General features: G+C 47.2%; 13 protein-coding genes across 13 annotated transcripts, besides 22 other annotated features; 1 reads left to right on the top strand and 12 right to left on the bottom strand. All coding sequences in view use genetic code 2, as the record gives it.

Moving 5' to 3' along the window:
* Positions 1-269: part of a sequence feature (control region) that runs on past the window's edge.
* Positions 270-338, top strand: a tRNA (tRNA-Glu).
* A 3-nt stretch (positions 339-341) lies between these two features.
* ND6 (NADH dehydrogenase subunit 6) lies at positions 342-866 on the top strand. Its single transcript has one exon. The coding sequence runs from the start codon at positions 342-344 to the stop codon at positions 864-866; it is 525 nt and encodes a 174-aa protein (NP_007535.1).
* A 15-nt stretch (positions 867-881) lies between these two features.
* Positions 882-951, top strand: a tRNA (tRNA-Pro).
* A 9-nt stretch (positions 952-960) lies between these two features.
* Positions 961-1,030, bottom strand: a tRNA (tRNA-Thr).
* Positions 1,031-1,035: 5 nt separating this feature from the next.
* On the bottom strand, positions 1,036-2,175 carry CYTB (cytochrome b). The gene has a single exon. It carries the CDS (start codon positions 2,173-2,175, stop codon positions 1,036-1,038), a length of 1,140 nt encoding a protein of 379 aa, NP_007534.1.
* Positions 2,176-2,187: 12 nt separating this feature from the next.
* On the bottom strand, positions 2,188-4,005 carry ND5 (NADH dehydrogenase subunit 5). The gene has a single exon. It carries the CDS (start codon positions 4,003-4,005, stop codon positions 2,188-2,190), a length of 1,818 nt encoding a protein of 605 aa, NP_007533.1.
* Positions 4,006-4,076, bottom strand: a tRNA (tRNA-Leu).
* Positions 4,076-4,141, bottom strand: a tRNA (tRNA-Ser).
* Positions 4,142-4,211, bottom strand: a tRNA (tRNA-His).
* Position 4,212: 1 nt separating this feature from the next.
* ND4 (NADH dehydrogenase subunit 4) lies at positions 4,213-5,589 on the bottom strand. Its single transcript has one exon. It carries the CDS (start codon positions 5,587-5,589, stop codon positions 4,213-4,215), a length of 1,377 nt encoding a protein of 458 aa, NP_007532.1.
* ND4L (NADH dehydrogenase subunit 4L) lies at positions 5,583-5,879 on the bottom strand. The gene has a single exon. The coding sequence runs from the start codon at positions 5,877-5,879 to the stop codon at positions 5,583-5,585; it is 297 nt and encodes a 98-aa protein (NP_007531.1).
* Positions 5,880-5,947, bottom strand: a tRNA (tRNA-Arg).
* Positions 5,948-5,949: 2 nt separating this feature from the next.
* ND3 (NADH dehydrogenase subunit 3) lies at positions 5,950-6,301 on the bottom strand. The gene is given in 2 exon segments: positions 5,950-6,126; positions 6,128-6,301. Coding segments are annotated over 2 exon segments (351 nt in total).
* Positions 6,302-6,370, bottom strand: a tRNA (tRNA-Gly).
* COX3 (cytochrome c oxidase subunit III) lies at positions 6,371-7,154 on the bottom strand. Its single transcript has one exon. A coding segment is annotated over exon 1 (784 nt).
* ATP6 (ATP synthase F0 subunit 6) lies at positions 7,154-7,837 on the bottom strand. The gene has a single exon. The coding sequence runs from the start codon at positions 7,835-7,837 to the stop codon at positions 7,154-7,156; it is 684 nt and encodes a 227-aa protein (NP_007528.1).
* ATP8 (ATP synthase F0 subunit 8) lies at positions 7,828-7,995 on the bottom strand. Its single transcript has one exon. It carries the CDS (start codon positions 7,993-7,995, stop codon positions 7,828-7,830), a length of 168 nt encoding a protein of 55 aa, NP_007527.1.
* Position 7,996: 1 nt separating this feature from the next.
* Positions 7,997-8,064, bottom strand: a tRNA (tRNA-Lys).
* COX2 (cytochrome c oxidase subunit II) lies at positions 8,065-8,752 on the bottom strand. The gene has a single exon. A coding segment is annotated over exon 1 (688 nt).
* Position 8,753: 1 nt separating this feature from the next.
* Positions 8,754-8,822, bottom strand: a tRNA (tRNA-Asp).
* Positions 8,823-8,824: 2 nt separating this feature from the next.
* Positions 8,825-8,897, top strand: a tRNA (tRNA-Ser).
* On the bottom strand, positions 8,889-10,439 carry COX1 (cytochrome c oxidase subunit I). The gene has a single exon. The coding sequence runs from the start codon at positions 10,437-10,439 to the stop codon at positions 8,889-8,891; it is 1,551 nt and encodes a 516-aa protein (NP_007525.1).
* Position 10,440: 1 nt separating this feature from the next.
* Positions 10,441-10,511, top strand: a tRNA (tRNA-Tyr).
* Positions 10,511-10,577, top strand: a tRNA (tRNA-Cys).
* A 3-nt stretch (positions 10,578-10,580) lies between these two features.
* Positions 10,581-10,653, top strand: a tRNA (tRNA-Asn).
* Positions 10,654-10,655: 2 nt separating this feature from the next.
* Positions 10,656-10,724, top strand: a tRNA (tRNA-Ala).
* A 1-nt stretch (position 10,725) lies between these two features.
* Positions 10,726-10,796, bottom strand: a tRNA (tRNA-Trp).
* On the bottom strand, positions 10,795-11,835 carry ND2 (NADH dehydrogenase subunit 2). The gene has a single exon. The coding sequence runs from the start codon at positions 11,833-11,835 to the stop codon at positions 10,795-10,797; it is 1,041 nt and encodes a 346-aa protein (NP_007524.1).
* Positions 11,836-11,904, bottom strand: a tRNA (tRNA-Met).
* Positions 11,904-11,974, top strand: a tRNA (tRNA-Gln).
* Positions 11,975-11,988: 14 nt separating this feature from the next.
* Positions 11,989-12,059, bottom strand: a tRNA (tRNA-Ile).
* Positions 12,060-12,067: 8 nt separating this feature from the next.
* On the bottom strand, positions 12,068-13,042 carry ND1 (NADH dehydrogenase subunit 1). The gene has a single exon. It carries the CDS (start codon positions 13,040-13,042, stop codon positions 12,068-12,070), a length of 975 nt encoding a protein of 324 aa, NP_007523.1.
* An 11-nt stretch (positions 13,043-13,053) lies between these two features.
* Positions 13,054-13,127, bottom strand: a tRNA (tRNA-Leu).
* Positions 13,128-14,353, bottom strand: part of an rRNA (l-rRNA) that runs on past the window's edge.

The raw sequence follows: 14,353 nt of genomic DNA, 5'->3' as shown, positions 1-14,353 counted from the left end.
CCTGTTAAGCTCTTCTAGTCCCATGTCCGGTTAATCTTACATAGTCCCATGTACGGGATATCTCTGTAATGGGTTTAGTACAAGGAAGTGAAGGATGTACTAGACTATAATGGGGGAAATAAGGGTATGTCAGTTTACATATTTATGGGTTTAGTCCAAGATTAGGTATTAGTACATGCTTAATAACTGTAAATGGGGTTAGTAAATGAATGTACAATAATACATAAATAGTTCTCTCATGCTCTTTCATGGGGGGGTAGGGGGGGGTAGTTTCTGTAGTTGAGTTACAACGATGGTTTTTCAGACCATAGGTCTTGGATAGTGCCCAAGCAGGAATTATAATGACTTCATATTTTGTCTTTTTTATAGGGGTGAGTTTTATTCTAGGAGCACTAGCTGTAGCGTCCAACCCTTCCCCCTATTATGGGCTTTTAGGGTTGGTGGTTGGATCGCTTGTAGGGTGTGGGTGGCTATTGAGTTTAGGGGTCTCTTTTATCTCTTTAGTGCTGTTCCTGGTGTATTTAGGGGGGATGTTAGTGGTCTTTGTGTACTCTGTTTCTTTGGCCGCCGACCCTTTTCCCGAGGCTTGGGGGGACTGGCGGGTTTTGGGGTATAGCGGGGGGTTACTGTTGGTGGTGCTTGTAGGGGTGGTGGTGGGAGGGGGGATGGGGAGTGAACTTTGGGGGGTCAATACTGTAGACTCGGAGGGGGCTGTATTAGTCCGGATGGATTTTAGCGGGGTGGCGGTGTTCTATTCTTGGGGGGCCGGGCTGTTTTTGATCGCCGGGTGGGGGCTGTTGTTGACTTTGTTTGTAGTATTGGAGTTAGTGCGTGGATTATCTCGGGGGGCGATTCGGGCTGTTTAGGGGTTAGGCGATTGGCAGAAGATAGTTTAATAGAGAATATCAGCTTTGGGAGCTGGAGGTAGAGGTTTAAGTCCTCTTTTTCTGAGGGGGTGAATACTCTAAGAAGGGGTGCGGCCTTCACTCTTTGGTTTACAAGACCAATGTTTTTTATAAACTATTAGAGTATTAGTTAGTAGAGCATTTTATTTTCTAGGGCTCCGATGGCTGGGAATAGAATTAGGAGGATAAGGAAGTATGAGAAGGAGGCTATTTGGCCGATGATGATGAAGGGGTGTTCTACGGGTTGGCTGCCAATTCATGTTAGGATAAGTAGATTGGCTACGAGGAGTCAGAATAGGATTTGAGAGAGGGGTCGGAATGTCATGGAGCGTTGCTTGGACTTATGGAGAAAGGGGATAAGAAATAGGATTAGGACGGAGGCTGCTAGGGCAAGGACGCCTCCTAGTTTGTTGGGGATGGAGCGTAAGATGGCGTAAGCAAATAGGAAATATCATTCTGGCTTGATGTGAGGGGGTGTAACTAGGGGGTTGGCTGGGGTGAAGTTTTCTGGGTCCCCTAGGAGGTTGGGTGAGAAGAAGGCTAGGGTTAGGAGCGGGATAAATATGAGAGCTAGTCCTAGGGCATCTTTTAGGGAGAAGTAGGGGTGGAATGGGATTTTGTCAGAGTGAGATACGATTCCTAAGGGGTTGTTGGACCCGGTTTCGTGTAGGAAGGTGAGGTGGATAAGAGTAATGCCTGCGATTAGGAAGGGGAGAAGGAAGTGCAGGGCGAAGAATCGGGTTAGGGTAGGGTTGTCTACTGAAAACCCCCCTCAAGCTCATTCTACCAAGGTTTGTCCGATGTACGGGATGGCTGAGAATAGATTGGTAATAACTGTAGCTCCTCAGAATGATATTTGTCCTCATGGTAGGACATAACCTACGAAAGCAGTTGCCATTAAGGTTAGTAGGAGGACGACTCCGGTGTTTCAGGTCTCCTTGTAGAGATATGAGCCGTAGTAGAATCCTCGGCCGATGTGAAGGTAGATGCAGATGAAGAAGAAGGATGCACCGTTTGCATGGAGATTGCGGATCAGTCAACCATATTGGACGTTGCGGCAGGTGTGGGCTACGGATGAGAAGGCTAATGAGGTGTCCGCTGTGTAATGTATAGCTAGGAGGAGGCCTGTTAGGATTTGGGTGATGAGGCAGATTCCTAGAAGGGAGCCGAAGTTTCATCAGGTTGAGATGTTTGAGGGGGAGGGGAGGTCGATTAAGGAGCTGTTGATAATTTTTAGTAGGGGGTGGGATTTTCGGATATTGGGGGCCATTGGATTTGGGGTTTATTGGGTGAGTAGGAGGAGAGTGAGGATGGATAGGGCGAATGTCCCTAGGTAGGTTTTGATAAGTCCGGTGTGCAGGTGAGTGGAGGTCTTGGAGGCCATGAGTTGAAGATCAGCTAGTCCTTCTGGTCCTATTTTTTTGTATCAGGAGAGGTCAATTAAGTGGGAGGCAATTTTTTGTCCGCTGGAGAGGAATTTTGTGGGAGTGAGACGGTGTGTTAAGGGGTTGAAATAGCCGAGGGTTAAGGAGAAGTTTGAATAGATGTTTTGTTTGGGAAGGGTGAGGTTGTGTGTTATGTTTGATAGTTCTAGAGATAAGAGAATGCCGAGAATTGTGACGAGGATGGCAGCTGTTTTTGTAATGGCAGGTATGGTTATGGGGAGAGTTTTAGTGGGGAGGATATTGGATGTGATGAGAAGGCCGGCCATGATGCTGCCCAGTGCGAGTCGGGAGATAGGGTTGATGACGGTTGGGGTGTTTTCGTTGATGGGGGTTACAGGGGGGATTCGAGGGTGTCCTGTTTGAACTAAGAGGGTTATGCGGAGGCTATAGGTGGCGGTGAAGGAGGTGGCTAGGAGGGTGAGCAGTAAGGCTCAGGTGTTCAGGTAGGAATTGTTTAGACTTTCGATAATGAGGTCTTTTGAGTAGAAGCCGGCGAGGAATGGAGTCCCTATTAGGGCCAGATTACCGACAGTGAGGCAGGAGGTGGTTGTTGGGAGAAGTTTTTGTAGTCCTCCTATTTTTCGGATGTCCTGTTCCCCGCCCAGGCTGTGGATGATTGAACCGGAGCATAGGAATAGTATAGCTTTGAAGAAGGCGTGGGTTGAGATATGGAAGAAGGCTAGTTGAGGGAGATTGAGTCCGATGGTTACTATTATGAGCCCTAGTTGGCTGGATGTAGAGAAGGCGATGATTTTTTTGATGTCGTTTTGGGTGAGGGCGCATGTAGCAGCGAATAGGGTAGATAGGGCTCCTAGGCACAGGCATGTGGTTAGGGCTGTCTGGTTTGTGGCTAATAGGGGGTGAGTACGGATGAGTAGGAAGATCCCTGCTACGACTATTGTGCTTGAGTGGAGTAAGGCTGAAACAGGTGTGGGGCCTTCTATAGCTGCAGGTAGTCATGGGTGCAGGCCAAACTGGGCTGATTTTCCTGTTGCCGCTAGGATGAGGCCTAGGAGGGGGAGTATTGGGAGGTGGGTTTCATAGGAGACTTGGTGAATTTCCCATGTGTTTAAGGTAGAGGCAAGTCAGGCTATGCTGAGGATTAGGCCTACGTCTCCAATACGGTTGTAGATTACGGCTTGGAGGGCGGCTGTGTTGGCTTCTGCTCGTCCGTGCCATCAGCCAATGAGAAGAAATGACATGATTCCTACGCCTTCTCAGCCAATAAATAACATAAATATGTTGTTGGCAATCGTTAGGGTTAGTATAGCAATGAGGAAGATTAGGAGGTAGGTAAAGAATTTAGTAATGTGGGGTTCTGAAGCTATGTATCATGTGGCGAATTGGAGGATGGATCAGGTTACGAACAGGGCGATAGGGAAAAATAGTATGGAGTATTGGTCTATTTTGAAGCTTAGGGGAATTTTGAAGTTAGGGGTAAAGTTTCAGTGTCAGTGGGAGACGATAGTTTCGGTGCCAGAGTAGATGAAGATGAATATGGGGAGAAGACTGAGGAAGAAGGCTGTTTTGACGGTGGATGTGATGGTGGAAGGTGTGTTTTGGAAGTTGGGAATAAGGAGGGGTAAGATAATTGGTGTGAGGAGGGTTGTTAGTAGAAGAAGTATGGAGGTGTTGAGGAGAAGGGTAGTCTCCATTACTTTTACTTGGAGTTGCACCAAGATGAATGGCTCCTAAGACCAGTGGATTACTCTTATCCTTTAAAAGTGAGGGGGCTGAGGGTCTAGACTCAGATGCAGGAATTAGCAGTTCTTGCTGGTTAAACCACCCCTCGGCAGATAAGAAGGTTTTAACTTCTATTTTTAGAATCACAATCTAATGTTTGGGTTGAAACTATATTTGCATTAGAGAGCCCCTGTGATAAGTTCTGGTTTTAGTATGAGGAGGAGTATGGGGAGAATGTGGAGGGTTATTAGTAGGTGCTCTCGTGTATTTGAGCTTGGGATTGATGAGATGAAGGTGGGTAGTGGCCCACGTTGGGTCATTAGGAGCATAAAGAGGGTGTATGAGGCGGTGAGAAGTGTTGCGAGGCCGGTCAGGATGATAGTGAATGGGGATCAGTTGAAGAGTGCGACCATGATTGTGAGTTCTGCTATTAAATTGGTAGTGGGCGGGAGTGCTATATTTGTGAGGTTAGCTAGTAGTCATCATGTGCCCATGAGAGGAAGAAGGGGCTGTAGGCCTCGTGCTAGGAGTAGGATGCGGCTATGTGTTCGTTCGTAGTTGGTGTTGGCTAGGCAGAATAGTATGGAGGAGGTCAAGCCGTGTGAGATTATGAGGATTATGGCTCCTGAGAATGCTCAGTCAGTTTGGATCATGCAGGCCGCGATGACAAGGCCTATGTGGCTTACGGAGGAGTATGCAATGAGTGATTTTAGGTCGGTCTGGCGAAGGCAGATTGAGCTGGTTATTAGTGCGCCTCATAGGGCGAAGGCCAAGAAGGGGTAGCATAGGTGGCTTGTGAGGGGGCCAGTTAGTAGAGTAATACGTATAATGCCATATCCGCCTAGTTTTAATAGGAGGGCTGCTAGGAGTATAGAACCTGCAATGGGAGCCTCTACGTGAGCTTTAGGCAGTCAGAGGTGGAGGCCGTATAGAGGTGCTTTTACTATGAATGTTATTAGGAGGGCTAGTCCGGATAGGGTGCCGGTCCATGAGTATGTCAGTGGGGGTTGAGTTAGTTCTAGGGTGGGTAGATGTAGGGTACCGGTCTGCGCGTGAAGATATAGGAGTGTGGTGAGGAGTGGGAGGGAGCTGATTAGAGTGTAGAATAGGAGGTAAATGCCAGCACTAAGTCGTTCTGGTTGATTTCCTCATCGGGTGATTAAGATTAGGGTGGGGATTAGGGTTGCTTCGAATGAGATATAGAATAGGATTAGCTCGGTGGCTGAGAAGGCTAGGAGGATAAAAGGTTGAATTGTGATTAGGGTGGCAATGAAGATGCGTTTTCGTGTTAGGGGTTCTTGTTGAAGGTGGTTCTGGCTGGCTATGAGTATGAGAGGAAGCAGTCAGCAAGAGAGAACTAGAAGAGGGGCTGAGATTTGGTCAATGCCTGTTCATACGGAGAGGTTTTTATGAGGAAAGTATGTTGGGTGAAGTCATTGCAGGCTGATGGTGGCGATTAGGAGGCTATAGGCGGTAGTGTTTGTTCACAAGAAGTTGGGGGGTGAGAGGAGGGTTATGGGCAGGAGTATGATTGTTGGGATAATGATTTTTAGCATTGTAGGAGGTTGAGGTTGTGGAGGTGGTCGGAGCCGTGGGTTCGAGTAGATGCCACTAGTATGGCCAGCCCTATGCCTGCTTCGCAAGCGGAGAAGGCTAGTATGAGGATGGGGACCAGGGTGAACGAGGGAGTGTGGGTTTGGATAGGTCAGGTTGAGAGGGCAATGTATAGGGCGAGCATTATGCCTTCTAGACAGAGCAGGGCTGAGATGAAGTGGGTTCGATGGAAGGCCAGACCTAGGCTGCTCAGGGCGAATGCTGAGTAGAAGCTTAAGTGCAGTAGGGACATAAGAAAGTTATAGTATTCTCTATAATCTGCTGAGCCGAAATCAGCTGTCTTAATTAGACTAACTTTCTGGCTATTCTGCTCACTCTAGGCCTCCTTGGGCTCATTCGTAGACTAGGCCCAGTGTAAGCAGGGCGAGGAGAATGGAGGTTCAGAGGAGGGTCAGTAAGGGGTGGGGGAGTTGAATTGCTCATGGGAGTGGGAGAAGTAGGGCGATTTCTAGATCAAAAAGGAGGAATAGGATGGCTACTGAGGAAGAATCGGATTGAAAAGGGGAGTCGAGCAGAGCCTAGAGGGTCAAAGCCACATTCGTAGGGGGAGAGTTTTTCTGCATCAGGGTTTGTTTGGGCTAATCAGAAGTTTAGTGTTGTAAGGATGGCACTTAGTGTAAGGGAGAGGAGAAGTATAAATGAGACTATGTTTATTGCTCTTCTCTGGGGTTGCACCAGATTTTAGAGATTGGAAGTCAATTGTAATGAGTATACTAGAAGAGCATGATCCTCATCAGTAGATGGTTATGTAGAGGAATAATCAGATGACGTCTACGAAGTGTCAGTATCAGGCTGCTGCTTCAAATCCAAAGTGGTGTCCTGATGTGAAGTGGAATTTAATAAGTCGTAGAAGGCAGACGGTGAGGAAGGAGGATCCGATGATAACGTGCAGTCCATGGAACCCTGTGGCTACGAAGAATGTGGAGCCATAAACGCCATCGGCGATTGAGAATGAAGCTTCGTGGTATTCTATAGCTTGGAGAGCAGTGAAGTAGAAGCCTAGCAGGATTGTTAGGGAGAGTGCATGAATTGCCTGTTTTCGGTTTCCTTCAGTGATGCTGTGGTGGGCTCATGTTACGGTGACTCCGGAGGCGAGGAGAATTGCAGTATTAAGGAGAGGGACTTCTAGGGGATTAAGGGGTTTGATTCCTGTAGGAGGTCATAGTCCTCCTAGCTCAGGGGTTGGAGCTAAGCTTGAGTGGAAGAAGGCTCAGAAGAAGCCTAGGAAGAAGAATGCTTCGGATGTAATGAATAGGATTATTCCGTATCGTAGGCCTTTTTGGACTGTGGGGGTGTGATGTCCTTGGAAGGTGCTTTCTCGTACGATATCTCGTCATCATTGTAGTATTACTAACAGTATGGATAGCAGGCCTAGGGTTAGGAGATGCATTGAGCTGTAATGGAATCATATGATCAGCCCGGAGGTCGTTAAAAGGGCGGCAGCAGCGCCAAAGATTGGTCAGGGGCTAGGGTCTACTAAGTGATAGGAGTGAGCTTGGTGTGCCATTAAATGTTTTCCTGTAAGTAGAGGCTTAGTAGGAGTACAAATACGTAGGCCTGAATTATGGCTACTGCTACTTCTAGGATCGTCAGTAGGAGTAGAATGGTTGCTGTTAGGATAGAGATGGAGGGCAGGATGGGGAGGAGGGCTAGGGTAGCGGTGGAGATGAGTTGGATTAGGAGATGGCCTGCTGTAAGGTTAGCTGTGAGGCGGACACCTAGGGCTAGGGGGCGGATGAGTAGGCTTGTTGTTTCAATGAGGATTAGAGCGGGGATGAGGGGTGTAGGGGTTCCTTCTGGTAGAAGGTGGCCTAGGGAGATGGATGGTTGGTTTCGTAAGCCCGTGAGGAGAGTTGCTAGTCAGAGAGGAAAGGCTAGTGCTATGTTCATGGAGAGTTGGGTGGTTGGAGTGAATGTGTATGGTAGTAAGCCTAGAAGATTAATTAACAGGAGTAGGGTTATTAGGGATGAGAGTGTGAGTGCCCATTTATGTCCTGACTTATTTAAGGGCATTATTAATTGTTTTGTGATTAGTTGAAGGAATCATGATTGGAGGGTGGAGAAGCGATTGGTGACTCAGCGATTGCCTGGGGACGGGAGTAGTAAGGCAGGGAATAGTATTGAGAGTAGGATTAGGGGGATTCCTAGTAGTTGGGGGCTAGCGAATTGGTCAAAGAAGCTTAGGTTCATGGTCAGGTTCAGGGGGTTGGGTTAGGGGTAGATAGGGGTTTGTTGGATGGGAGGTTTGTGTGGGTGAATGATAGGAGTTTTGGCTGGATGAGCAGTAGGAAGACTGCTCAGGATATGATTATGATGAAGAATCATGGGTTTGGGTTGAGCTGGGGCATACCATTAAGGAGGGGGTATTCCTCTTTCTCTAGCTTAAAAGGCTAGTGCTGTTACATAGCTTCTTAATGATGAGGAGGAGGATAAAAGTGAGGATCAACTCTCGAAGTGTGTGAGAGGGGTTGATTCAACTACGATAGGCATGTAGCTATGGTTTGCCCCACAAATTTCTGAGCATTGGCCGTAGAAAATTCCGGGTCGGGTCGTGATGAACGAGGTTTGGTTTAATCGTCCGGGGATTGCATCGGTTTTTACACCTAGGGTGGGGACTGCTCATGAGTGGAGGACGTCGCCGGCGGTAACGATAACCCGGATAGGGGATTCTATTGGGACAACAACGCGGTGGTCTACTTCTAGTAGGCGGAAGTGTCCTGATGGTAGCTCTGTAGTGGGGATTATGTAGGAGTCGAATGCAAGATCTTTAAAGTCTGTGTATTCGTAGGATCAGTATCATTGATGGCCGATGGCTTTTAGGGTCAGGTCGGGCTCGTCGATTTCATCTATTATGTAGAGAATTTGTAGGGATGGAAGGGCAAGTAGAATAAGGACAATGGCTGGTAGGATGGTTCAGATCAATTCTACTTCTTGTGCGTCGACTGTGTTTGATGACAGTTTTTCTATTAATATGAGGGAGAGTAGGTAGAGGACTAAGCTGCAAATTGCTAGAGCGACTATGAGGGCGTGGTCATGGAATTCAACTAGTTCTTCCATGATTGGGGACGATGCGTCTTGGAATCCGAATTGAGATGGGTTGGCCACATGAGATGTACAGGGTTTTAACCTGTGATTTGGCCTTGACAAGGTCATGTAATGTATTTACTAACGTCTCATAAGAAAGAAGCATAAGTGGTTAGTGCAGCTGGCTTGAAACCAGTGCGTGGAGGTTCGATTCCTTCCTTTCTTGGACTTGGACATAGGCTGGCTCTTCAAAGGTGTGATGTGGAGGAGGGCAGCCGTGGATTCACTCGATGTTGGTGGTAATTAGTTCAGGTCGGAGAACTTTTCGTTTTGAGGAGAATGCTTCTCAGATAATAAATATTAGTATGATTACGGCTGTCATGGAGATTAGAGAGCCGATTGAGGACATTGTGTTTCATAGCGTGTACGCATCTGGGTAGTCGGAGTATCGTCGTGGCATCCCAGCTAGGCCCAGGAAGTGTTGGGGGAAGAAGGTCAGATTAACCCCTGTAAACATGACTCCGAAGTGAGCTTTGGCTCATGTGGGGTGAAGGGTGTAGCCGGTGAATAGGGGGAATCAGTGTGTGAAGCCAGCTAGAATGGCAAAGACAGCACCTATAGAGAGGACGTAGTGGAAGTGGGCTACTACATAGTAGGTGTCATGAAGGGCAATATCTAAGGAGGAGTTCGCTAAGACAATGCCCGTTAGACCTCCAATGGTAAATAGGAAGATAAAGCCTAGAGCTCATAGGATAGGCGGATCTCATTTAATTGTCCCTCCGTGCAGGGTAGCTAGTCAGCTGAATACTTTAATACCAGTTGGGATAGCGATGATTATAGTGGCAGATGTGAAGTAGGCTCGAGTGTCTACGTCTATTCCTACGGTAAACATGTGGTGGGCCCATACAATAAATCCTAAAAAGCCGATTGAGAGTATTGCTCAGACTATCCCTATGTAGCCGAATGGCTCTTTTTTGCCTGCATAGTAGGTTACTACGTGCGAGATTATTCCGAAACCTGGGAGGATCAAGATATAGACTTCAGGGTGTCCAAAGAACCAGAATAGATGTTGGTATAGAACTGGGTCTCCTCCTCCTGCAGGGTCAAAGAATGTGGTGTTGAGGTTCCGATCTGTAAGAAGCATAGTGATACCGGCGGCGAGGACTGGAAGAGATAAGAGCAGTAGGATGGCTGTAATTAGGACAGATCACACAAATAAAGGTGTTTGATACTGTGAGAGGGCTGGGGGTTTTATATTGATTGCAGTAGTGATGAAGTTGATGGCCCCTAGAATAGAGGAGACCCCTGCTAGGTGGAGAGAGAAGATGGCCAGGTCTACGGAGGCACCAGCATGGGCGAGGTTGCCAGCTAATGGGGGGTAGACAGTTCATCCTGTTCCGGCTCCTGCTTCGACTGTAGATGATGCGAGTAAGAGAAGAAATGAGGGAGGGAGAAGTCAGAAGCTTATGTTGTTTATTCGGGGGAAAGCTATATCTGGGGCGCCGATTATAAGGGGGACCAGTCAGTTTCCGAAGCCTCCGATCATTACAGGTATTACTATAAAGAAGATTATGACGAAAGCGTGGGCAGTGACGATAACATTGTAGATTTGGTCGTCTCCTAGGAGGGTTCCTGGTTGGCCGAGTTCTGCACGGATGAGAAGGCTGAGGGCGGTGCCTACTATGCCTGCTCATGCGCCGAAGATAAGGTACAGTGTACCGATATCTTTGTGATTGGTTGAGAAAAGTCATCGGGTAATGAAGGTCACAGGTAAGATGGCTGAGTGGTTAAGCGTTAGGCTGTAGTCCTTTTTACAGAGGTTTAATTCCTCTTCTTATCGACTCCGTAGTGAAGTTCATGTTGAGTTGCAAGCTCATCGATGCGCATTAAATGTGTGCCGGAGTCTTATTAGACAGAAGCCTGTTGGATAGGGCATTTAGCTGTTAACTAGATTATTATGGGATCGAGGCCCATCTGTCTAGTGAAGGCCTTAGCTTAATTAAAGCGTCTGATTTGCATTCGGGAGATACAGGTTAATATCCTGTTGGTCTTAGCAGAAACTAAGAGGCTTTAACTCTTATTTAGGGCTTTGAAGGCCCTTGGTTTATAGTTATCCTAAGTTTCTAAATGGAGGTGAGGATTATTGGGGAGATAGGCAGCAGAGTGGCTGAGAGGGCTGCGAAGATGGCAGTGGGGGTGGTAGAGGGTTTGTTAGTTCGTCATTGCTTCATGTGGTTGGCAGAGTTGGGAGGTAGGGTAATTGTTGCATAGTATGCGAGGCGTAGGTAGAAGAAAAGGCCTAGTAGGGATAGTATGGCGATGATAGTTGCTGTTGGTGTTATTTGCTGTTTGGTCAGCTCTTGCAGAATAAGTCATTTAGGTGCAAATCCTGTGAGCGGAGGGAGTCCAGCTAGAGATAGGAGTGCTAGTATTAGGGTGGCATTAAGAATTGGGGTTTTTGTTCAAGATGTTATTATTGTGGATAGTTTCAGGGTTTTAGTAGTGTGAAGGGATAGGAAGACTGCTGCTGTTATGAAGACATAGAGATAGAAGGTCAGGATTGTTAGCTTGGGGTCATAGGCGATGATTACGGTTATTCAGCCTAGGTGGGAGATAGATGAGAAAGCTAGGATTTTGCGGGTCTGTGTTTGGTTTAGGCCTATTCATCCACCCAGCGCAGCTGAAATGAGGGCTAGGGTGGTCAGTACTGGGGGGTTTAATGAGGGTGAGACTATGAAGAGGATGGTTAGTGGGGGGAGTTTTATTACTGTGGATAGTAGGAGGGCGGTGGTTAGGGAAGAACCTTGGAGGACTTCTGGGAACCAGAAATGGAAGGGGGCTAAACCTAGTTTTATGGCGATGGCTGTTGTCAGCAGGAGGCAGGAGGTTGGCTGGGTTAGTTGGGTAAGGTCTCATTGACCTGTAGCTCAAGCGTTGGTTATGCTTGAGAATAGGACTAGGGCTGAAGCGGAAGCTTGGACTAGGAAGTACTTGATGGAGGCTTCTACAGCTCGAGGGTGGTGGGATTTGGTGATGAGGGGGATAATTGCGAGGGTATTGATCTCTAAGCCCGTTCAGGCTAGCACTCAGTGGTTGCTTGAGATAGTGATTGTCGTACCGAGGATAAGGCTAAGGAGAGTGATTAATTTAGCGTGTGGGTTCATTAGCAAGGGAAGGGGTTAAACCATCATTTTCGGGGTATGGGCCCGATAGCTTGATTAGCTGACCTTACTAGAAAATAATATAGAGGAAGTATGAGGAGTTTTGATCTCCTTTGTGTAGGTTCGATTCCTACTTTTCTAAGTTTTCTGGGGTTTAGGAAATGAGAGGGCTGGTGGACCTCCATGTTCACTTTATCATAGTGACCCTTTAGTTCAGGCACATTTCCTTAGGCTTCCTTAGGTAAGGGGGGAGACCAGCATAGGAGATGGGTAAGCTAGCGTGTCACAGGCATAGGGCTAGCGTCAGGGGTAAAAAGTTTTTTCATAGAAGGTGCATTAGTTGGTCGTAGCGAAAGCGTGGATAGGAGGCTCGGATCCATAGGAATCCTGAAGATAGTATGAGGGTGTTAGTGGCCAGAGCTATAGGAAATAGCTCGGGTGGGAGGTTAAGGGAGCTGGGGTTGAGGAATAGGATAGTGGTTAATATGTTTATCAGTATGATGTTAGCGTACTCGGCTAGGAAGAATAGGGCAAAAGGGCCAGCGGCGTATTCTACATTAAATCCTGAGACAAGTTCTGACTCTCCTTCAGTTAAGTCAAAGGGGGCTCGGTTTGTCTCTGCAAGCGTGGAGATATATCATATCATTGCTAGGGGTCAGGTAGCGAAGATTAGGAAGAGGGGTTCCTGAGCGACTGCGAGGGTGCTGAGCGTATAATTCCCACTTAGAACGATTACAGATAGGAGGATGATTGCTAGTGTTACTTCATATGAGATGGTCTGAGCCACTGCTCGTAGAGCCCCAATGAGGGCGTATTTTGAGTTTGAGGCTCAGCCTGACCATAAGATTGAGTAAACTGCCAAGCTGGATATGGACAGTAGAAATAGCAGTCCAAGATTTAAATCAGTGAGGGAGAAAGGGAGAGGGAGGGGGATTCAGATGGTGATGGCTAGTAATAGGGCCAGAATGGGGGTTGCAATAAATAGGAGAGGGGAGGAAGTTGTAGGGCGAATTGGCTCTTTAATAAATAGCTTAATCCCGTCTGCTACGGGCTGTAAGAGCCCGAACGGGCCTACAATGTTAGGCCCTTTTCGGGCTTGCATGTAGCTTAGGACTTTTCGTTCGACCAGTGTGAGGAAGGCCACTGCGATTAGAATTGGGATAGCATATGACAGGGACATAATTAGGTAGTTTGATGTGGTGAGTCACATTGTTGACTAAAAGCTAGGGAGAGGATTTGAACCTCTGGGTAAAGGGCTTAAGCCTTCTGCATTTACCGAGCTCTGCCACTCTAGCTAGCCCTTTTCTAGGGTATGGGGTCGGGTGAGTTCTCTTCTTAGTTTAGCTGGCTTCACTAATTAGAGAGGAGGCGTGCTGGTTGGTATTGGCCTCACTTTTCCGGTCCTTTCGTACTAGGAAGAGTGTGTCATAGATAGAAACCGACCTGGATTGCTCCGGTCTGAACTCAGATCACGTAGGACTATTAATCGTTGAACAAACGAACCCTTAATAGCTGCTGCACCATTAGGATGTCCTGATCCAACATCGAGGTCGTAAACCTCCTTGTCGATAGGGGCTCTTGAAGGAGATTGCGCTGTTATCCCTGGGGTAGCTTGGTTCATTAATCAATTGTATTGGGTCTGGGTACTGTTTGCACTTCGAGATGTGGCTCTAGGTTAAGATTTGTGGTCTTGTTTTTGGAGGATTCTTTTTTCTCCAAGGTCGCCCCAACCGAAAAATGAGGGCCAGTGTCGCAGAGGAGTGAGCCCAATGGGTAGGTGGGTTAATGCGTTGGCCCTTGATTTTTAAGTTCCACAGGGTCTTCTCGTCTTATGTTCGTATTCCTGCTTTTGCACAGGAAGATCAATTTCACTGATTATCTGAAAGAGACAGTTAGGACCTCGTTTAGCCATTCATACAAGTCTCGATTTATGGGACAATTGATTGCGCTACCTTTGCACGGTTAGGATACCGCGGCCGTTGAACGTGAGTCACTGGGCAGGCATCACCTTCAATACTTGTTGTTGGCTGAAGGCTATGTTTTTGGTAAACAGTCGGGCCCTTGATTTGCCTAGTTCCTTTTGCAGATTTTAATCTTTCTAGAAAGCGCTCCTGAGTCGGGTTAACAGGGTATTATAATATTGGGTCTTGTTATGGTAGCGGTATGAGTGGGTCTGTTAATAATATATAATGTAAGCTGGCGCTTAAGAGAAGGGGCTTCCAATTACTCATTCTAGCATTAATACTCCTATAGTCATAGGTTAGCCTGTTAAGGGTGAGGGGGTCACGATGTTTTTGGATCTTTGGGGTAGAGAGCTTTGACGCACTCTTTATTGGTGGCTGCTTGAAGGCCTACATGCGGGGTGGGAAAATAGTTTACCCTCTGGCAGAGACTGTGTTCTTTTTTAAAGGAGCTGTACCTCCTTTAAATAGCTCCTAATTTTTCCTCAGATAGGGGTAAATTGTACATCCCGGGGGAGAGATTAGGGGGGAACTAAGATTCATTTCACAGGCAACCAGCT

This window comes from Rhea americana, mitochondrion (genome assembly GCF_003343005.1).
Source record: "Rhea americana mitochondrion, complete genome".
In the NCBI taxonomy this organism is placed as follows: domain Eukaryota; kingdom Metazoa; phylum Chordata; class Aves; order Rheiformes; family Rheidae; genus Rhea; species Rhea americana.
The sequence above is the reverse complement of the archived record's forward strand: the minus strand, read 5'-3'. Positions and strand labels throughout refer to the sequence as shown.